The 23,677-nt window shown below is 32.7% G+C and overlaps 2 protein-coding genes across 7 annotated transcripts; one reads left to right on the forward strand and one right to left on the reverse strand.

Annotated features, from left to right (window-relative positions):
- Positions 1-8,086: 8,086 nt before the first annotated feature.
- LOC129872338 (putative PAP-specific phosphatase, mitochondrial) lies at positions 8,087-15,112 on the forward strand. Of its 2 annotated transcripts, none has more exons than XM_055947301.1 (9): positions 8,087-8,308; positions 8,463-8,565; positions 9,328-9,430; positions 9,707-9,957; positions 10,583-10,642; positions 11,332-11,708; positions 13,448-13,526; positions 13,596-13,646; positions 14,700-15,112. In XM_055947301.1, exons 1-9 carry the CDS (start codon positions 8,214-8,216, stop codon positions 14,847-14,849), a joined length of 1,269 nt encoding a protein of 422 aa, XP_055803276.1. In that variant the 5' UTR covers positions 8,087-8,213; the 3' UTR covers positions 14,850-15,112. The 2 variants fall into 2 exon arrangements, with proteins under 2 accessions (XP_055803276.1, XP_055803277.1); XM_055947302.1 differs by having other exon boundaries at positions 9,749-9,957.
- A 1,225-nt stretch (positions 15,113-16,337) lies between these two features.
- On the reverse strand, positions 16,338-22,194 carry LOC129872335 (pentatricopeptide repeat-containing protein At4g13650). 5 transcript variants are annotated; one of them, XM_055947293.1, is made up of 6 exons: positions 22,035-22,194; positions 18,695-21,933; positions 17,555-17,626; positions 17,313-17,421; positions 16,959-17,131; positions 16,338-16,788 (listed from the first exon to the last, which is right to left on the reverse strand). In XM_055947293.1, the coding sequence occupies exons 1-2, from the start codon at positions 22,083-22,085 to the stop codon at positions 18,811-18,813; spliced, it is 3,174 nt and encodes a 1,057-aa protein (XP_055803268.1). In that variant the 5' UTR covers positions 22,086-22,194; the 3' UTR covers positions 16,338-16,788; positions 16,959-17,131; positions 17,313-17,421; positions 17,555-17,626; positions 18,695-18,810. The 5 variants fall into 5 exon arrangements, with proteins under 5 accessions (XP_055803268.1, XP_055803269.1, XP_055803266.1 ...); XM_055947294.1 differs by lacking the exon at positions 17,555-17,626 and having other exon boundaries at positions 17,313-17,412; XM_055947291.1 differs by lacking the exon at positions 17,555-17,626.
- Between the last annotated feature and the right edge of the window lie 1,483 nt (positions 22,195-23,677).

Genomic DNA, 23,677 nt, shown 5'->3' on the forward strand with positions numbered 1-23,677 from the left:
CCTTAATTGACATCATCATATCAGTGGCTCTCTTAACCTCCACCACCTGATCCCTTAAATCACTGTCTACTAAAATGCCTACCCTATTCCTATACTTCGATCTACCAGAAAACCAAAACTTATACCCGTCTACCTCCTTAGCTTTAGGACCTACCCATTTGGTCTCTTGGACACAAGCTATATTAATCTTTCTCTTATTTAGAATCTTAACTAGCTCTATGGATTTTTCCATTAACGTCCCAATATTTCAAAAACCTACTTTAAGTCTTGACGCTCCTTTAACCTATTTACCCCTCCTTACCCTCATCTCCGTCCCCGCCCCCGAGCGAGAATATGACCCTAGTCTACCATCATTATCCAAAGCCATGAAAATACATATGAACTAATAAATTACAAATACTTACAAGTCAACAAAATGTACTTACAAGTGTACGAACAAAAAATAGATACGTGAAGATATGGAAACCGGAAATCGAAGGTACCAACTCCAGTTGAAATGAACCTGGTTGCCGTCGGAAAACACTATTCACTTTGGAGTACTGTTCACGTCGGAGTTACCGTTCACGTTAGCTTATCAACAAGCTATGTTTCCTCTTAGACAATTTATCGAACAAATGGGGTGCATTCAAAATCAAAGTTGCACAGCCAACAACCCTAAACCCAGCAAGCTAGAAACTGCAAAGGAAATAAATACTCCTATTCTTGCAAATATTCAAGATAAAATAGAACAAAAGCAATTCTTCTCCAGGAGCAGCAGTCAATTAAAGGAAAAAGGACGGTTGCCGTCGACGATTCAACGATGGCGCCGATGGCTCGTAAATGAAGAAATACAATCCATGAACTTCACAAAAGAACAAATACCTAGTACTAAAACTACAAGAAACACCATGGTAAATCTTATAAGTAAGAAAAATTATCAAATTACACATCTTATATTTCTATATTTTTAATTATTTTCTACCATTTATAAAAACTTCAAAAATCCCTCTTCTAATACATAGAAATGATGTTGATACATCGCGCTTTGATACATAAATCTTTTTCATGATACATCGCTAGTTGATACAAACCAAACACAAAATATATCAGTAAAACATAAGTTTTACTGCTATTTTTGTTGTGTTCATGATATATTAGGTGATATTATAATGTTTGGTTTGTATCAACTAGCGATGTATCATGAAAAGGACTTATGTATCAAATCGCGATATATCAGCGTCATTAGTATGTATCAGAAATCTGAAAAAAAAGGAATTCAGGTAATTACCAAAAAAGTCAGGATAAATTGTAATTGAGTTTTTTCACTATGGAATTTAAGTAAAATACCCAATAAGTAATCCATCCTATCTTATTTTATTCTTTTATACTTTATCTGTCTCAATTTACGTGATACTTTTCGAATTTCAAGATTCAAATAAATTTATGTTTGACCACAAATTTTTCATATATCTTTTAAATATTTTAAATTATCAATTATTGTAACTTATAATATTTTTTACATAATTTACAAATATATAAATTTTATTTTAAAAAAATTGAAAATTTCATGCTCAAATTTCCGATCAAACTTAAATCATTTGACTCTTAAAAAATAAGAAGTACCACATAATTTGAAATAGAAAGTATATAATAACAACTCTCTAATTCAACATTTTACCTATTTTTATTTATAAAATTGAAAATTTTCCTTATTTATTTTTAAAAAATTGATGCCCGAATTAAGATAATACTCTTAACTACATTTCATACTTAATCAAAATAAGATATTTAATTAAATTAATAAAAAAGGAGGGAGTAATTATGTTTCTTTCCAAAAACTACTTCCACTCCTTTTAAACGTTTGGCCAAACATCTTAACATCTTAACTTTTTATGTGATATAATTAAATATTATAAAATATTATTTTTACTAATAATAAGCAAAGAAAAATAAGATGATAATGTAATCACACCAAAATTAATTAATTTATAAAATAATAATTAAAATAAATATTATATTTAAACCAATAAAACAATAGAAAGGTACCAATCGTCGAAAACATACTGTAATATCCTGCAAATTTTAATTCATCTACTATCAACTGTCAAATGTACACGCACTAGCCAGTCAAAAAACTCTCTGATCTTTCCTTATATATACAAAAAACAAGACTCAGATGAGTATATATGAAATACGAAAAAGTAACAACACTAATGTGTATATACATATATGATATTTTGTACAAGAGACTTTATTTAATTAGATGAGTCACAGCTAACTGAAATTAAGGACCCCAACAGCTCAAGTACATGACAGTCCTAAGAGACTCTTCCGCCTGTTTAATCTTCTCAGACTTTGCTGCTTTGATAGCATTGGAATCAAGAGCACCAGAGAACTTCCTTGTCTGCTTTGACGATGATCCTCCTCCTCCTCCACCACCACCACCAGTACCACAAGACGAGTCCTTGAGAGTCTTGATTCCACCGTCACCCCGTCTTGTTGCTTGATCCTTCACCCCATGATGAACTACCCTCATCACGCCTTGATGCACTCTACTTATCATGTACCAATTATATTTCAATATCAGAAAAAACACTTTTGTTTTCTAAAATTTCCAAGGATAGGGGAATGATATATATATAGAGAAAAATAAAAAGCTGCTCATATGTTGACAAATGAAAAAAACCGGCTGTTACAAGTAGTTAATCGGTGGAGTTTCAACAATGCAACCGGGACGGTGGGACCGGCACATGTCGGTTACGCATTAAGATTTGGATTTGAACCAATCTGACGTAGCATTGATAATGATGCTATCTCAAAAAAAATGAAAAAAAGGATAATGATGCCAAAAGAAATAGGTACGATATTTGTCAAACATGGTGGGCCCCAACTAAATCAAATAGTACAATACTTATTTAATAACTTATGCATTCTTTTTCTATTATATTCTTAATTTATTAATATTAAATTAATATATTTAAAAAATATATTTAAATTTTTATCAATTAACAGAAATAAAATGATAAATTCATTATAATAATAATTATTTTTTTAATAAATATGTTTTAAATTTGACAAATAAAAAAGATAAAGATAGAAAATAGTGACGTGGAAGCTCATACTTATCTCAAAGCAATACTTGGAGATATTTCTTTTCTTGTAGTAGTATCTTCCACAAGTGCATGGAACCTTCTACACACAAATAAAGAAAAAGAAAAAGGTCAAAAGGTCCATCCTTAGTCATGAAAGCCAAGTTAATAAATCAAGACTGAACCAGTATTATTACAGACCCCGTGCTGGTACAAGTTCAATACTTATTTTTGATATTTTAATTTATGTGACACATATGAAATTTAAAGAATTATTTAAATTTTTATTTAAGTTATTAATTATTATGATTTATAGTTTTTTTAATTTTTTTATAATCTATATTATATCTCTGTCCTAATTTAAGTGGCATAGATAGAATCTCAAGAGTCAACAAATTTTTATGTCTTTTAAATATTTTAAGTTGTTAATTCTTGTGATTTATTATTTTTTATGTAATTTGTAAATAATATATCCAATTTTATATAGCATTGATTAAATTTTGTGAGTCAACCAAATTTTGTATGTCTTTTAACTATTTAAAGTTGTTAATTATTGTGATTTATATTACTTTTTAGAATATTTAAAAATAATATGTGTTACTTTCTCTATCCCAATTTATGTGGCATCAATAGAATTTTGAGAGTCAATAATTTTTTGTTGTATATATCTTTAAATATTTTATTTAATTAATTATTATAATTTTTAATATTTTTTTACATAATTTTTAAATATGTAACAAACTAAAAGGAAAAGTAAGATAAGCAAATGAAAATGAAGAAAGTAAAAAAAAAAATCATAAAAACCTTCGGCTAGAGGCATGTATGTTAGAGATACCTATTTCTGGCCCCGATTTTTGTGTTGTAGTTTGATTTAGTATGAAGTTTAAAAAATAAGAAATTTTTGAAATTTATGATTTAAAATAAATTATAAATATTTGTGTAGCTATAAATTATTTTATTATGAATAAAATGGATATTTAAAATTAAATTATTATAAAATATAAAAATATAACCTTTTTTTAGACTGACTAAAAAAATGTGAGTAGTATAAATTGAAATCAAAGAATGATAAGTTAAAAATTAATAATGTGGAAAGCTATTAAATGGGCCATTAAGAGATGGAAAAGAAAAAAAATAGTATACATGTTGAAATTTGAAGCTCAGAAGTAAGCACACAGAAGGAACCCAAACTCCTCTGCTGTAGGTTCCCAGAGGATAATTATGATTTCAAAATAAAAAAAAAAGTTAACCTTCAAATGGAATTAAAACTAATAAGTTACATTTAATTATTAATAAAAACAAATAAAAATAATGAAATGAAGAGGTGTTTGCTTATCCCTTTTTATAAGATAGTAAAATTAAAATTATCAATTTTAAATATATAACAAATTAAAAAATAAAGCATGACAAATAAATTAAACCAGGAAATTTTCAAAAACATTGCTTCTAGCAAAAATTTGTGATTTCTAAAAATTTGTTTGAATTTAATCAACAAATTATTTAATTTTAATATTGAGAAAAGTTTGTTAAATTTTTTAAGAAATAGTGGGAATGGTTTGGGCTCGTGTGGTGGAAGAGTGTGATAAGCAGGTGACATATGCAGAGGACATTTTAGTCCACACACTCAAAAGTATACATAGCTGATACAGTAAAATTTTCTTAGGGCCAATCAGGCATGTTGACGAGGGGGTGCTTATTCCCATTTATAATGAAAATATAAAATGACTGAAATACTCCTTATAGGCCAAGCAGGGATGTTGACGTGGTGTGTGCTTATTCCCATTTATAAGATAGTAGAAAGAATATCTCATTGTAATAGTAATAAATTTTTTCACATAACCACTATTATTATTACGAGATCCGTTTGTATACGGACTTTCTGTTGAGATCGAAAAAAATTAGGTGTCATATAGAAGCTAGCAAAACAAACCTTGAAGGAACATGAGTAAGAAAACAAACGAGAAATATACCAAAAAGAGACACAAACATTTAACGTGGTTCGGTCAACTGACCTACGTCCACAAGAGAAGATGAAAAATACACTATAAATATGAAAGTATAAAATATAGAGAGAAATAACCTCACACAATTCACTCGAAATACAAAGAGGTTCACACAAGTGTTAACGTAACACTTGTGTCTCACCGTTTTCTCCTACACAAAACTCTCAAAGCCCCTAGGACTACATTGTGAATGCTACCATGTTAGAAGGAATGATGCTCTATTTATAGAATCATAAACCTTTTCCTACAAGAAAAAAAACTAGCCAAATATAAAAATTTTGTGTTTTTCTTTTAGAAAAAAAAATCCAATTATATTAGAAAAGTTAGGGCAAACACCGAACACTTTCCTGCTAGCTATGTTAACTTAGATGCCTTCATATAAAACTATATACATTTCAAATTGCATTTTCAATTTCCTTGATGTTCGCAAACCAGTAACAAACCGAGAAAAAGTTGTTTTATTTCATGGTAGGTAACATGTGACCGTATGCGTTGGGTTTCCAAGGATTTTTTTTAGAGTTTAATTTTGGTGTACTGTCAGTGTACAAGTTCTTTTAAAGATAATTATCATAATTTTTTTACAGTAGTATTTACATTTTTTTAAAAAAGAATTATAATTGTAAGTTTAGGTATTAAATGTAATGTGAATTCTAATTATACTATAATCCAAATTACTTCCTAGTTTTTAGACCTATTTCTTTCATAGTCTACTACATCATCGTAGGTATTGTCATGACAGCCACAAAACGGCGCGGCAGTGTTGAAGTTTTTCTCTTTTCTTTTTTTATTCCTTCCGTTTCCTTAAATTGTTATGTTCATCTTCCATTTTTTATTTCAAGAAAATCTAATTCATGACATTTACATTTATAATAATAATTATAATATAATATGTAATCGAAAGTGTGGAGAAAGATGAAAGATGAAGGGAATTATCCAAGAATTTTTTTGATTTCATGAGAAATACAACAATAGAAAAATGAAACGAATCTTCAAAAAGCACTTAATTTCAAGAGACAATACCAACAAATCCTAGAAAACAATAAACAAAACAAGAACTAGTCTAAAAAAGTTAGCTTTGATTGTAGATATAAAAAAAAGAATTGAAAAAAAAATGCACAAAAATCTGCACAGAAGGAGAAAGAAATGGATATGTATGCTTGTAAAATAATTAAGGAGAAAGTTATGCAGATGGTGAGGCAAATGGTGAGGAGGACAGAAGGTGAAGCAACGAGAGAGAAAGATAGAAAAGAAAAAGAAAAAATAATAATTGTGTTTAATCTTTTTTACAAATAAATAAACAAATCAAAAATATTTGATAACCTATAATAGTAGGTCACTATTATCTGATAGTGTAAGAAAATAATATACCAACAGTGCACCAAAATTTAACTCTCTATTTTATTTTTAGAGTTTAGACTAATGAAGATGATGATGACGTGTCATATTTTGTTTGAAATGTGTTATTATTCTTGTTAGAGTAAATAACACACGTGTCAAATATATTAAGAAATGTATTTTAATTAGCTATGTTTTGACAGAGTACAATATTAATATGGATTTCATCCATCTTTAATACTGATGTTTAATTAGAAATAAATTAGAGGGCAATTAAAATTGTGCAAGTAAATGTCAATTTATGTATCGCAATTTACTCATATGTTAGAGAAAAGACGGAAACAAATTAAAAAGGAAATGACTCAAAAATACTTTTTATTCATTTCTTGATCTAAAAATATTCTTAATTTATTGAAAATGGCTCAAAAATATCCTCCTCTTCTACCTTTTTGTCTAAATATATCCTCCATCTTTATTTTTGGCTCAAATATATCCCTCCTTCCATCTTTTGATCTAAAAATACTTCCAAACTAAATTTAATTTAATTGAATTCTTTTAATAATTAGTTAAGTTTTTTATTTTTTCAAAAAATATAATTTTTTATTTATTCAAAATTTTAATATTAGCTCATCCCAAAATATTTAAATCTAATGTAAAATAAAATAAGAAATTATTGTGTAAAAATGAAGAATAAATTTCTTAAAATTCTTACTCTGGTAAATATTTATCTACTAACTTACTCAATTGCTTCGTTTTCTTGGTTATCTAATTTGAAAATAAAAGCTTGTCAGGAAGAGATTGTTCGTACAATGTAAGAAGATTTTATAAAAGAATAGTTTGTTATTACCTCCCGAAAAAGAATAGTTTGAGTGACAAGATTGAGAAACAACAACAATTTGTTTTTAATTCAATTAATATATTACTCTTTCTCATATTGTTATTTGGAGAAATTACGCGGATAAACAAACACATACTAGTTAATTAACTAACATAACTATAGTTTGAATTAATTATGACTCGCGACAAACATCTGACTGTAATTACAGTTTGAATTTTGTATAATTAGAGCGATTATACAGTTGAGTTTTATATAATTCACGCGATTTATACAAACGCTGTACGCAAATCGAATTGTATAGCGAAATATACAAACACAACAAATTGTATAGCAAATTATACAAACGTTGTGCATGAATTGTATAGTGAAATATACAAACATTATATAAAACCGCAAATTGTATAGCGAATTATACAAACGTTGCTATGATTATAGTTACGAATTGTAATTAACAAATTATAGTTATGGAACATAAATAAAGTATTTTTGAGTGACTATATGCGAAAATTTCCCTTGTTATTTTATTGTTGTTAATTATTATCAATTATGTTATAATTTTTTTAATGAAACATGTTTATTATAAAATGATAACATAAATTTATGGGTATTTTAAATAACTTTTAGAACTTACAAGTACAAAATAATATTTTTTAAAACTTTACCAAATCTGAGAAAATTTGTAACCGAACTTATGGTGAAACTTCACCAAAAAATAACTTGACATGAATATTTGGAAACTTGGGCCAAACCATAATTTTTTTCTAGGACTTAAAAATTTGAGATATTTACCGGATATATTTATAAAATAATGATAAATTACATAATCAAACATTAATTTCCAATTTTTTTCAAGTTTTCCCAAAACCTTCCACCATTCGAAGCTTACCCTTCGAGCAAACAAATTTAACTGGTACCTTACAGGAGTAACAACTAACAACTACCTGACTTGACTCCAAATTCATAGCCTTTATGGATCTTCTCCGTTACTCCGCCTCCCGCCTCCCTGCAGCTCATCCTCAGCATCTCTTCCGTACACCATTTCGCCGGCGTTTCGTCGCCGTTAGGTCTCCCACAGCTGACTCCTCTCTGCGTATTTTTTTCTCAAAATTTAATGAATTCATATAGTCGGCCTCAGTTAGTTTGGTACTGAGACACAAATTGATTGATACGCTGGAATTTGTGTCCGAATCGCTATGAATGTGCTTTTTCTCCTTCCAGGTCGAGTTTGAGCCTTCCGTTCCTGGAGCAAAAAACCAAGTATTATAGCGAGCTCGAAGCTGCTGTTGATGTTGTCGAGCGAGCTTGTCGTCTCTGCGTTGATGTAATTTCTCCAACCATTGTGATTAATTATTAGCTAATTACTCCTTCACTTCCTTTTTATATGACAGTATTTTTGAGTAGAGACAAAATTATTAACAAAGTTAACTTGAAGTAGATTAGTGATAGAGAAGGATGTTAGACACAAATTTCAGAATTAAATTTGACTTATTCATTGTAGTAGCGATAGTGGAAGAGAATATTAAAGTAATGCAAAGATGATTCTCTCAAAGTTGTATGGAAATGGATTTGTATCAAACGTTTTGGAAGGTACCAAATATAGAATCGGGACTGGAAATTCTCATTTTTCTGTTAGATGTATTTGGCAACTACGTTGGAGCTAATCAACCAGAAACTATTTTGAATTTCAAAGCTACTTTTTCGTTCCAAGGTCTTGGAGAGAAAGTTCTTTGAGTTTAATTGAAAAATATGATGAATTTTGGACTACAGTTCTAGAAATTGGTTAGAATGTGGATTCAAAAAGGCATTGCTTACTTCTTTCTGCTATTCAAAATGCAGGTTTTCCTGTCATATAATTAGTTTCATAGCCAATGCACATTGCTAAAGTTATAACTTCTGTGATACCAAGTAGTTTCATAGTTCAGGTGTGCTAACTTTACTTCTATACTTCTAATAAGTGAAATGGTGGAATTGAAATATGAGCAGTTCTCCAATAACCATCTTTTTGTTTATTTTCAGTGGTCCGTTTTTCAAGATCTACAACCATTGTATCCACTAAGACTGGTGATTTCTTTACGATTTCTAGGTGAAGAAGTCGTTGTTTTCAAGTGATGGTAGGATTCTTGAGAAAAATGACCAGACCCCAGTCACTATTGCAGATTTTGGAGTGCAGGCTTTAGTTAGTTTGGGTAAATTATATGTTCTTTTTCATTTACTAACTGCAGTTTCAGCTATCTAGTACTTCTCCATCACTCAAAAGAAAAAGAAAGGGATAGTCATGGAAGTAATAGTGATTAAGTTATGAGTATAATTTTTGGAGTATGATGAAATCATGAATGTAGTTTTTGACAATACTGAAAATTATGGATATTATTTTTGTGTTTACCTTTGGTTCCCTTATTCTTCTTCTTTGTTTTCTTGGAAAAAAGACAAATTGCCTAATCAAGTTTTTTCTTGGAGCTAAGATGATATTGTTACGTGTCTGGATTACATCCCTATTCTGATAGAGATGAACAGACTTTTTCCCTCTATCCCTTTGGTGGCTGAAGAGGACTCTGCATTCTTGCGTTCAAATAATCTGGTTGGCTCAGTGGTTGATGTTGTAAAGAATAAGGCAACTTTAGGAGATGAAGTAACAGAAGATAATATTTTGAAAGCAATTGACAGAGGGGGAAAGGATGCTTATGTATTTGCGCCTGAGCCAGCCACTTACTGGGTGAGTTTGATGCTGCTTCCGAAGATATTTGCTAAGTTCATGTGATAAGAGATTAAAGTCTTCGAAAGGCTTTAAACTAAAGGAAAGTTCCTGAAGGGAACTCGAATTCCTTAATTCATTTTGGGTTTGCTCTTTCACATTTTTATCAAAAACACATTTGTCTAGATGATGATCATTTGTGCAATTTTATGTTGAATATTAAAATTTCCTCGATCTGGAGAATTTCAAAATTTGATTCTCTTTCTAGAATTTTTGCTAATTTAGAATTGTGTCATTAATATCTCCTGAAAAACATCTCAAGAGGTTCTCGAACAGGTCGTGTTGGGCGGGGGGTTGGATGGATGGCACAATATATGGAAACCTTCTTTTTTGTTGAAAATATGTCTTCCTTTGTACATAAAATTTTACCAGATCAAGGCTAATCTTTTTAAGGCTCTCCACACTTCTATCACTATGACGCCAGGAAATACTTTCTTGTCTGTCTATCCTCTGAATGATTTTTTATGTGATTAAAATAAATCAACTTTTATCATCCATTCCCTGAACATCTGACAAAAAGGCATGTTTACAGTTTATACTTGCACAGTTATTTGGACTTCACTCATAAATTCCCAACTTCATACAGATACTGGATCCTATTGATGGTACACGAGGGTTTGTTAAAGGTAGTGAGGCTCTCTATGTGGTATGCTTCTTAATTCTTTTTCCTTTCTGTTTATTGTAATTAGTCTTTTATGTTTTTGTTTCTTTCTTTTTTAATTTTCCAAATACTTGAAGGAAAAAGCATGAAGGAGAGGAACTGGAAAAGAAAAAGCTATTTAACATTTTGAGGTTGTTTTCCAGGGAACTGGCCAAGGTAGAGGGTAATTAGTTTGAGGGGTTATGTCCAACTGACTCTCTTCATCTGTCCATTGTGCCAGTTAGTTCCCACTGGTAACTGGGAATATAGGGGCTCAATGGCAGTGCCATATCGAGCAAAAAGTGATCAATTGAATACCCTTTCAGAAAATTACATTATGCATATGTGAATTATATATATTGAAAGAAAAACCTTAGGCAGGGAATTATTCTGAAGATTGTGATGCTGTTAAATCAAAGGCCTCAGTGGTGGCAAAGTTAAACTCATCTGTCCTAAACCTCTATGGTTCTTTCTATTTTGCCTCAATACTGCAGAGTCTTTTACTTATCATTGAGTAATTTACGTTTCTGCTAATAAGAGTGCCTTGATAACTAAAATGATGACATCATATACATTATTACAGTAAGTTCAGGTATTATTACTTGGTTCTATAGGAGGCTTTTGCTGCCTGGATTAGAGTTGTGTCTTTTCACCTTTTCCATGCTTATTTGGCCAAGAATATTGTATCTTTTCAGGTTGGTTTGGCACTTGTAGTTGAAGGAAAGATTGTCTTAGGAGTCATGGGCTGCCCCAATTGGCACGAAGACTGTTCTGAAAATTCTATCACTGGGGTCCAAGAAAATAGAAGTTCCAGAGCAGGGATCATCATGGTTTCTCATGTGGGTTGTGGAACATGGACAAAGAGGTTGTCAGACATACTAACCATTGAGTCACCTCAGACTTGGACCAGATGCTCTGTTGACAGCTGCCAAATAGTGCAGGGGGCACGCTTTACTATTCCTGAAAGTCAAACATGGAAATCTTTACCCTTGTCGGGTTTATTTGATGCAAAAACAGACTCTGAGAACACAGGAGAAGGGAACATACTTCTTCTGTCTGCATGCTGTGGAAGGTGAATCATTCTTCTCAAAGACAAATTTTCATGTTCTTAACATATGTGAACCTAGATAAAGAAAGGATGCTTAGATTTGTGATGTGAAATCTTTTTTCCTGCTGTTCGCATTCGTGAAGTTTTACCCCTATAGGGCTCCAATTTGGTTGATGAATTTCAATACAGAGGGGTTGATGATGAAATTAAAAATAAACGGGACACAATGATTTCCTTTGCAAATTGGACCTCGATAAAGGTTGGGCTGGGAAATGTTAGCGGTGATTTATCAATCAACAGCATCTTTAGTTTGAATTTTATCATTCAAGAGCATTTTTAATTAGAATCATTGCCTCAAGTGAACTATAAATCCACGGCACTAGGACTTTTTAATTTTTTTTTTTAAATAGAAATTAAAAAAAATTCTTCCTTAGAAGGAACATAAATAAGTCAACTACTGCAGCCCTTTGCTTGTACATTTCAACATCTGCTGGATGCTGGATTAATGTCATCTCAATTTACCTGATAAAAAAAAGTCAATCATGGCAAATTTTCTTTAACTTTAAGCATCTCGTTGAAATGATATTTGTGCTTTATATGGAATTTAAGTTTACTTTCTGAGAAAGAGAAAATGTTGAGCAGTATTGCACTATCATGGATCTTAGACATCAAAATGCACTTAGGACTACCTTATTTAGTTGTGCATTGTACAAAGTGTTGATTAAGTGTTTCTCAGTCCACCAAGATAGAAAGAAAACATGTGGGTGAAGTATTGCATTCAAGCTCACAGCCTGATCTTTTCCTATGGTCTTTTTATTTCAATGATTCAGGATTTCATTTGTTTCAGAAAGTATTAGCTTGCTTTATCTTTTATGTTGTTCCAGTTGTTCTAGGAATGCGAGCTTGATTTTTCTTCTAAGTTATTGCAGTTGTTCTAGTAATGCCTTCAATATGATGTCCAATAACTCTTTTCTTACTGTAGGTATAGGCTGGTAAATTTTTTGGTGCCTGTTTTTCTTGAGTTGAACAGTCCTCATAGATACATATTCTGTAAACTGTAGGTCATGTAGTTACTGAGAAAGTATATTCATTGCTTCTTGATGATATGCGATTCAGCAACATAAAACTTTTCTGCAGACTTTGTGCATTATTGGAATGACAATCTGTACCTTAAAAAATTAAAACTGTTTGCCTGTTGCATAAGCTCTTCTTTTGTCTTCATTTTCCCCTTTTTATTTGACTCGAACAAATCTAGCATGTGCTGTTGTTAGACCAGAAAACATACAAGCTGCGGTTCTTCACTAGATTGAACATATACTAATCCCACACTATTCTCCCATATATGTTTAGAATTCTACTAGAATATTTGTCATTTTTCCCTATATGTTTAGAAATTGATTAGTCATTTTAACATCACAAACCTCTTCTCCAAATGAAATTAGCTCTATAATAAACTTTGGCGTCCAAGTTGGACTTTGGACTGGCACTCGGTAACAATTGTCAACTTATATGGAGAAGAGGCTCATTATTCACATCCAAAAGAGATTGAATGTTCTATTTTAATACTCTAAAAAACAGAGTGCCCTCAGAACCATTCTTCAAGTGATTATAAAATCCATTTCCCTTTTTGCCTGAACAGCTGAGCTGTCATTGCTTTTGCATTGTCTTTCTTCCTCTTTTGAGGGCTGCAGTCAAAGTACTACTTCAATTTTCATGATGGTTTTGCGCATTTGTTTTATTAATTTTTGTTTTTAAATTTGCAGTTTGTGCAAATATCTGATGGTGGCTTCTGGTAGAGCATCCGTTTACATTCAGGGGAAGAACGCGACATCTATTATCAAGGTGAAATTATATTCTTGAGAAATTGTAAAATTAGTAGAGCAGTATGATGCCCATATCCGTTGAATGTAGGTCTGGGACCACGCTGTTGGAATCATATGTGTCCATGAAGCTGGAGGGAAGGTAATCATTTCTCTATTGGTTTCTTTTTGGCATACCTTCTTTATCTCTACTTGTGCGCCAACAGTTGCCATCTTACAGCCAGTTCTAGAGAAGATGGTGCTGCTTATATCATTTAATTGAACAAATAGTCGTCAACTATATTGCATGTAATCAACACCCTTTTCGTTTTTTTCCGTTAAATAGAATTAGTCATGTAAAGAACACCTTCTGGTATTGCAGATTTGAAGATATAGCTTTTATCTTTTCCTTTTCATTTTTAGTCTGGATATAGTATTTTGAAGGCTTATCGTAACTGTTTAAAGGAAAACTTTTATAAAATTTGAACTGGTCAGATTCGGGTGGTTGACTCTCTTGCATGAGTGATTCATGCTTTGATTGGCTTGCCTTGAAAATTATATAATCTGAAGAATTGAGGTTCCTAAATAGTGATTCATGGAACTTAAAATTCCATCGTTAGAAAACACAACCTTTATTTACTTATGAAGAATGACAAAGTGACAAGAGATGCTTGTTTTATAGCTTTATTTCTAGTTACTTTAATTTTTTAACTTTCTCGTTTGGTTAAGAAACAATCTGAAATAATCAACCCATATTTGATTTGAAAGATCTGGGAGACTGCAAGAGATGACAACAAAGGGGAGAGTGTATTATTCTACATTACACCACGTACTGTTTTCCACTTATCTGCTTACTGTAAGGTTGTTCACAACTTCATATCCAGGCATTTATATTCCCTGACGGCTGACACTAAGCAAATGCATTGAAGCAAAAGATCTTTTTTCCACTACTCGCAGTATTCACTGGCATCGATTTTCTTTCTTCTTGTGTTATATCTGCATAGTTGTTATGCATAAGACATTGTCCACTTGGACCCAAAGCAGAGGCCCAACTTTTAAGAAGCTTTGATCTTTTTCTTTGATTCTACTCCTGGTTATGACTTTGTCCTTCAACTTATGTGCGATACTAATTGAATGTGGATGATTCATTCATAAAAGACAAGCAAGACTAGATTGCTCACTTTCGTGGCTATTTACTGTGCGCCTTACTTGTCAGGTGACTGATTGGGAAGGAAGTTCACTTGATTTTGCAGCAGATCAAACTGAGCGGAGACTCATCTTTCCCTCAGGCGGTGTTCTTGTGACCAATGGGAGCTTACATAGCAAGATTATCAGAATGATCTCTTCACATTCATCAGTTCCTTGACAGGCTTTTTGGCATTATTGTGACAAAATCAGTAGTGAGATTACTACTGAAGATTTCTGCCAATTCATCAATTGTTTAATGGCACTTGCATTCTTTTGACGAATCACAACACATACATATCAACTGTCTTCGTCCTGGCCGTCATTAGTCTTTCTCTGTTGTTTCTTATCAATACTTATATCTTTCTTCTTTCGGTCTCTATGGACAGATACTATCCTTCAATCTTCATTAGTGAAATGCTGTGGAAAATGATTCATGTTTAATGCAGTTAGAATGTATAGCTTATAAATCTTTGTTCTTTTTTTTTTCCTTCACAATGTCCTCGGTTGAAGTAAGATTTTTCTCTTTTCATCTGTACTGCAGTCAAAATCTATAATCATACAGATACATTCGTTCCTTCATAGAGTACTATGATGAAGTGAAGAATTTTCTCTTTTCCGTTTTCAGTGAAGAACCTGAACAAGTCTTTAAAGTTCCAGCTAATACTAAACGCGAAATTTCGCCGTTCCATGTTGAAACTTGTCGAGCTGACTCAATTCTCCATATATTCATCATTAACCTTTTAGCCATGTTATTTTTAAATTTGATTATAATCTTCCAGCGTTTTCTAATTGGACGAAAGAAAAGCACATACACGTAGATTCGTAATCAAAACCAACGTTGGAAAACAGTGAATTTGGCAACTTGATTTCCCCCTTGAGGTAGGAAATCCCACTTGTCTTAGGATTAGGATTTAAATCACAAATACATATGCCTTTTAGTAAGTACAAAAGTCTCAAAAATAACGACAATTTACATCTTTCTCTTCACGTCAAAGCTTCATATATATTCCCTTCCCTCCTCTCTATGGATAAATAAATGCAATTGTTTGGTTTCGGCGAAAGGGCGATTAATCCCACGAGTGTAACTTGTACCACGATCCCAACATCAAAAAATTACAGAAGACGAGCAAATATAAGTCAAGCTTTTTTGGGGCACGTTGGGCAAGATAAATCGAAATTTGAGGTCACAAAAGAATACCTTAAAACTTTTTTATGAGTGTATTTTTCTTTTCCATTTTGGAGATTATGTAGAATTACCACTTCAGAATAGTAAGGGATTATTTCTGTTTTATACGATTAATATTGAAATCAAGATGTTATTAATTCAATCAAAATGTAAGTTTTTTTTTTTTTGTTTCAAGATTAATCTCAACTCTACATCAATGTTTATTTTTTCTGTGATCAATCATACGAAACATGACATTCGATCATACAATTTTTATTGGGTAAAGTAGGAGGTGCCAAAAATATTATCGTAGCCATTACTCGGAGGGGAAGCATATACAATGTTGTCTTCCTTAAGATAGATACCGATCAAAAACCTAATGATAACACTTACTGACTTCATATTGTATTTTGTCCAGCAGTTGATAACAATGAGTTGTGAGATTTGAAAGTTATTTTGGATATGGAAACTTGCTAAAAGGCATAGATTTGAATTTCAAGGTCTTACAAAACTGAAAACCTCCCCTTCCTTGAAGAAATCACATTTCTATACAGCTTTGTAGCTATGCCAAGTAACGTTGAGAATGTTACACTAATTTGTATAAACAAATACCACATCTCTCGTACCGACCAACTACCCAGATCAACAAGAGTGGTAATCTTTTTCCAGCCTAAGCTTACATTTCTTGAATCTACCTCTTTGCAACCCTATCTATGTATTTCTCTCTCTTTACCTTCTACAAAGCATATGTAGGACAAAACAGAATTGTGAAACATGAGTTGGGACAAAAACAACTTACAAGGTTAGTTTTGTATCTTAAAATCGTAGCTCACCCATCCATATCTGACGCGTCCTTCACCATTAATCTTTAACCTACATCTTCCACATTTTTCTTGCAAGCCTCAACTGCAGCATCTGCCTCCGGTGACTGGAGTTTCAGTTTTTCCAAATCCTTCACAAAAAACATGGATAATGACTTCAAATAGCGTTTTGTCAACCTTATTTCTCACCCTACAGTCCTTATATCAAGGATGCACTTCCATATTGGTAAGCTACAAGCTAATGAAAAGATGGCACCATAATTTGGATGCTTGTTATATATTATGATAATATCTGCTTTACTGGGTTGGGATTTTCCCTATCGAGAAAGATAGCCGACAGTATTTTCTCTATAGCTACTTGATCCTTTTGTCCATCAAACCATGTAGAACAGTGCAAGGACTGAGTGATGTTGAGCAGATTTTCCCCCAAACTTATGTTGTTTACCATATAATTGAAAAATACATTGGTATCTCCTAGCAGAAGCAAAAAGAAAACACCAGGTGATTTCTTCTCTTGGAGGGTAGAGTTACTTGATACATGTGTTGGTGGGAGGTAGCATAATCTAGGGGCGTGTAAGCGCGCTGGCCCAGACACCACCACCATTAAAAAAAAACACTGTATAGGTACCAAACAATGGTAACATAATATACTAACCAGTTCAGATACATAATCCATTGGTCCTTTCACCTTGAGGCTCATAATTTTGAACTTCACCTCAGCTTATTCTTCTGATCCTTTGATTTTTCATTTGTATCTGGATGCTCTGCAAATTTGATTACTATGACATTGACTGAAGAAAATCTGAACAAAGTACTTGCATGACACAATTACTTAGCTACATATAGACAATTACAACTTGAAAGAGAAGGGCATGAACTAAGAGTGAAGAACATTACCAACAGCTATCATCAGAGAGGACGCATGAAACAGTTTTTGGTCCAGTTGTTTGGGCAGTTGAAAGCACCAACCTTGTAAACATGTTAATGTGTGCTAAATAAATATGTCAATATATATATTCTCAGAAGAGTTTCAAGCCAGAGTGGCACTAAAAGAAAGAGGGGCTAGAAGAGAGCGAGGTTGCCGCAAACTGAAGAGAGAGACAAAATGATGGTTATTTTGGCTACCTTGAAACCTACTTGAGACCTCTTTTATATAACTGAGAAATACCCGGGGGCCGTGGAGTACAGTTCAAACTTTGGTGTTCGGTGGACAATGGACCAGCCCCTCTACTCTTCTACACTTAAATACTAGGCTTTTGTCTGCCGTGGATTCAAACCCATTATGTGCACCTAATCCACACATTACGTACTGCTCTCTTACCACTAGACCAAGAACAAGAAGTGCATACAACCTTATTGATCACTAGGGGATATTTTTACAGATGGTCTGAGCAAACCAGTCATCTTTTGACTGACTGCAAAAGAAGGAAGTTTACATATTCCAGAGGTTTCAACTTCTAATTGTCTGGTATATGCAAACATAGATATAGCAGTACATATGCTTCACAGTTTAAAACTAAGGAATGTAGAGTATTGCTGAGTTTATCACCTTATTGATCACTAGGGGATATGTTTACAGACGGTCTGAGCAAACCAGTCATCTTTTGACTGACTACAAAAGAAGGAAGTTTACATATTCCAGAGGTTTCAACTTCTAATTGTCTGGTATATGCAAACATAGATATAGCAGTACATATGCTTCACCGTTTAGAACTAAGGAATGTAGAGTATTGCTGAGTTTATCGAGAAGATAGCACAACATTCTTTTTTATATTTTTTACAGATCAGAGTAACACCTAATTGTAATTCTTCCTCCTGTAGGGAAAAAGGGTACGGTTAATCATTGAAATTAAGATCAGTAGCTTTGCTGGATCTGAAAATATGGGCACTGAAATATATCATAGGGTACTTTTAATAATTGAAAAGAGATGAATATTTCGGACTAAAGTTGACCTGAATGACAGCAGATAAATTGACTTTTGAACCAAGGCTATAACAAAGCAAACCAAAATAATCATCAAGATAAAGTGTTAATACCTCTATTATAAAGGTATCCAGAGCATCAATCTCAAAAACTGGAAGTTTACTATTTCGTCTCAACTTCTAGTACCTAAAACCCTCTTTGCCACACTGCAAAACTTCAATAGTTCCAATTACCAGAAATCATTGCAGGAACATTCACCATCTTCAAAATGATGAAACCTGTATGCATCCCGTACAACAATGGCTCGATTTGCAACCTTCGACACACACTTTATCCAATTGTGGCAGTCATTGCAGACGCGAAGATTTTTCATCACTCGTATGGGAATCATTTCAGGCAAGCTTAGAAGTCCAAATGCAATAGCTAACTTTTCACTGTGAATATAAGCAGTTGGATCTTTTTGTCCCAATTCCAGATCATTCCAAAGACTATTATTGTCTTGAACATAACCAATCATAACTACCCGTTTATTTAGTTTCTCCACAAAGTCATAGATATGATTTGCTAGTGGATGGAGTCTATCTCCAACAAAAAATGCATGGATAGTATTTTTAACTTCAATCCAGCTACGACCTGGCTCTTTCTTAACACCTCTACCTTTCATTAGTAGCCTTGTCTGGTTCCGAGAATCCCATCTTCCAAGAACTGCATATAGGTTTGATAGTAAAACATAAGTTGCTGAGTCTTGAGGCTCCAATTCTAAGAGGTGGTTACCCGTCTCTTCCCCTATTTCAATGTTCTTGTGAACTATGCAAGCACTTAGGAGGGTCCTCCAAACCATTGCATCAGGTTCTATTGGCATAGTCTCCACAAACTTCATTGCACGCTGCAAATGGCCAGCTCGTCCTAAAATGTCCACAACAGATGCATAATGTTCTAGTTTTGGCAGTAAACCATAATCTTTACTCATTGAATTGAAATAGCAAAGTCCCTTATCAACTAAACCCACATGGCTACACGCTGATAAAACACCCAAATAGGTGACATGGTTCGGCTTCACACCAAGATGTCTCATCTCCTCAAACAGTTCTATAGCTTCATTGCCACATCCATGTTGAGAATAGCCTGTTATCATGGCATTCCACGACACATCATTTTTATTTTGCATTTCAAGGAACTCTTTCCTGGCATCCACAAGGCTTCCACACTTTGCATACAATGTGATCAGGACATTGGAAGCTTCTGTTTCGGCATTATAACCAGTCTTTATTATTCTAGCATGAATCTGTTTCCCTTGTTTAATATTAGTGGTATTAGCGGCCGCACTAACAGCAGATCCATATGTGAATATGTTAGCTTCCACTCCATCTCCATGCGATCTAGAAAACACTTTTAATGCTTCTTCACAAAATCCACTTTGGGCAAATCCTGATACCAAGCCATTCCACGAAATAATGTCTTTTGTATCAATTTTGTCAAATGCTGCATGTGCATCTTGTATTCTGCCGCATCTAGCATAAAGAAAAATCAATGCATTGCCTATTGAATGATCCAATGAGTAGCCTGACACCACTGACTGCGCATGGATTTGTCTCCCTTGATCGAGTGCTTGAATGCCGGCACATGCACTGATTGCACTTGCAAATCCTATGTTATCAGATCGAATACCATGGTCTTGCATTTTTCGAAAAAGTTTTAGAGCTTCAACAAAGAAGTCATGCTGAGCATATCCAGCAATCATAGATGTCCAAGATACAACATCTTCCTCCTTTAGACGCCAAAAGATTTTCTCTGCTGCATCTAATTTTTCATGCTTGGCATACATATCTATAAGCACACTACACACATAAACATTCTGCCAAAAGCCAGTTTTTAGTACTTGGCTATGTATTTGTTCTCCAAGATACAGAGCGCCAACAGATGTACAAGTTCTCAAGATACTGGGGTATGTGTATTGATTAGGTTGTAGCCCTTTAAAATGCATCTGTGAAAAGATTTGGAATGATTCATCTAAATGACCCATCTGCCCATAACCCACGAGCATCACATTCCAAAGAACAATGTTTTCCATCTGGCTTCCGAGAAAAAATTTATGGGCTGTTTCAATATCAGAGCACTTAACATAAAGGTCAAGTAAAGAACCTTCAATAATGCTATCTGAGCATAGACCTGCCTTTGTTGCATAAGAATGCAGTTGTCTTCCCTTTTGAAGAGCTCCTAACGATGCACAAGCACCCAATAGGCTTGCAATTGTAACACAGTCAGGTTTTAACGAACTTAACTGCATTTTCTCAAATAACTGTAGAGCCTTATCACTGAATCCTTTCAAAGAGAGACCAGAGATTAGGGAATTATAGGTAACTCCATCCTTCTTCGGCATTTCAACAAATACTTGTTCTGCCAATGTTAAGTATCCACAGCGAGAATACAATGTAACAAGGGCATTACTAACAAAAACATTAGATAAAAATCCCCACTTGTAGATACTAGCATGGAGCTGTTCCCCCAAATTAAATGCTTCTATCTTTGTGGATGCACTTATAACACTCGAGAAAACATATGGAGTCGGAATAACTCCAAATTTACGCATATCCTTATATAGGAGAATAGCATCTTCTTCTCGGTTGTTCTTACAAAAAACAGATAACATGGCAACCCAAGACGAACTATCCCTAACCACCATATCCTCAAAGACTTGCATAGCAGAATCTACAAATCCATTTTTAGAATACAAATCAATCAAACGGTTAGACACTATGAGCTGCAAGCCAAGACCATAGCGCGTAATCAAAGCATGAATCTGTTCAACACCCTTGATACGAAATGCAGCCTTGTTATCGCTACAGGCTTGCAGAACTTCAGAAAATGTGCACTCATCTGGATTAACATCTTCTCTTCTCATTCGAGAAAACAAATTGATAACTGCGTCATATCTTTTCATCCGTGAAAAAACAGACAATAATATATTCCAGCAAGACACATTTCTAATCCCACTTGGCAAATTATCAAATATTTGCAATGCACTGGATAAATCTCCACTAGCAACATAAATATCAAGAAACCTAGCACCAATCCTATAGTCATCACCAAATCCCAATGTCAACAACTTCCCATGTAGTTTCTTGGCATCTACAATTAAACCTTCACTCAAACAACTATCTAGCAGGCTTAGATAGTAAGTATGATCGAAATACCCTTTATCTTTCGCTACCCGCTGATGAACATTAGTTGGATAATATTCATTTTCTTCATATGAACAATCATCAAGAACCAGCGAATTTATACTTGCACAACTAGTATAACTAAAGTTTTTCAATCTAATTGGTTTCCCATATTGAAAACTCCGAATTTCCTGCAAATTAGAAAAGAAAAATATTTGGGAACAGAAAAAGTTGCTAACACAACAACAAAACAAAAAATGATAAAGAAATAATCTTTCTTTAAAGGTTTTACCTTGCGAAGACAATGAGAAGACTTAAAAAGGGAATGAATAATTTTCATCATCTATTCTGGGTTTCCACTAAATTCATCTTTTTTTGTAAACCTAATTGAGCTCCAATTTCGTTTTCTCCTCTTCTCTGTGGTATCTGAGTAATGTTTTAAACAACGAACAATTTATAAGATAGAACAGTCCTTACTTGAAATAACCTTCAAATCACAAACTTAATTTTTTTTTTTAAAAAAAATCAAGTTCTAAGTTGAAGCTCAAGCTCAACGGCAGATGATTGATTAATTTTTTTCTATATTATTCTTGCAATTAAATTATTTAAAGTGCTTATATGTAGTTGTAATGTAAAGTTTTTAAGAAATTTTTTAAAAATTAAATTAGTAAAATTATGTTGTTAGCATGATGGATAAAATGAAAAATAATTAATTAATATGAATATGAGACGAAGAGAGTAGGGAAAAAGAGATTTTGAGAGTAGAATGAGGAATAGGGGATTTCTATTTTTTTTTATACACATTTAATTAGGGGTTAATTATGAAGAAATGAGGTTGATTTAAAATATTTGTAAACTTAAGATAAAAAATTAAAAGATCAAAAACACAATCCCAAAAAGTCCCCTCTTTCATATTTCAAAATTCAAAATTTGTTATTTCCTCTATCTTTTTTTTTTTTTTACTAATCTCTCTTTTTCTTCTTTTCTTGTTTTTTCATATTTCAAAATTCAAAATTTCTTATTCCCCAATCTTTTTTTTTTTACTAATCTCTCTTTTTCTTCTTTTCTTGTTTTTTCGTATTTCAAAATTCTAAATTTCTTATTCCCCAATCTCTTTTTTTTTTACTAATCTCTCTTTTTCTTCTTTTCTTGTTCCTTTTCCCTTTCATCTTCTTCTTCCTTAACTTCTTTGCCTTTTTTCTTCTCCATTTTTCTTTTTCTTTTCAAACTTATTGTGTTTTCATCATCTTCTTCTTCGGATGTTGTCATCCTCATTTTTTTCTTCACTCCAATTTGATTATGAAAATTATAAAAAAAAATTGATATGTTGTTTATATAAACAGGAGTCGTTCAAGCAACCAAAAATTGTTTAAACAACCTTAAGTTGTTTAGTTCAAACAACAGAAGTTGTTCAAACAACAGAAGTTGTTTAGTTCAAACAACAGAAGTTGTTCAAACAATCCTACGTTGTTTAAGTGTTTTTTATAATTCTTTAGTTAAAACAATGAGAATATTTTAAATATCAGCTAGTTGTTTGAAGAGATATGAAAATATTTGCTAATTGTTTTGGAAATCGAGATATGAAAACATTTGTTAGTTGTTTAGACAAATGTTTAAACATTTGCCAGTTATTTGTAGGTGATGATGACGTGGAGGAGGGGAGGAGGGGGCTGAGGGGTGGATGAGAGTCAGGAAAAAAAAAAGAGGGGGTCTTTTGTAAATTAAAAAAACTTGTGGGTTCTTAAAATATGTGTCATTATTACTAATTAAAAAAAATCCCTTTTACTATATTTTTAAGACTTGTGTCCTATTTTTTTTATTTACACTCTCAAAAATCTCTTTTAATTTAATCCCCTCGGAGAGTATTAAATTTCAGTAAAATACGAAATATTTCATAATAGATATATAAATTGTGTTAAAAATAAGGAGGAAAAA

This window comes from Solanum dulcamara, chromosome 11 (assembly GCF_947179165.1).
Source record: "Solanum dulcamara chromosome 11, daSolDulc1.2, whole genome shotgun sequence".
Classification (NCBI taxonomy): domain Eukaryota; kingdom Viridiplantae; phylum Streptophyta; class Magnoliopsida; order Solanales; family Solanaceae; genus Solanum; species Solanum dulcamara.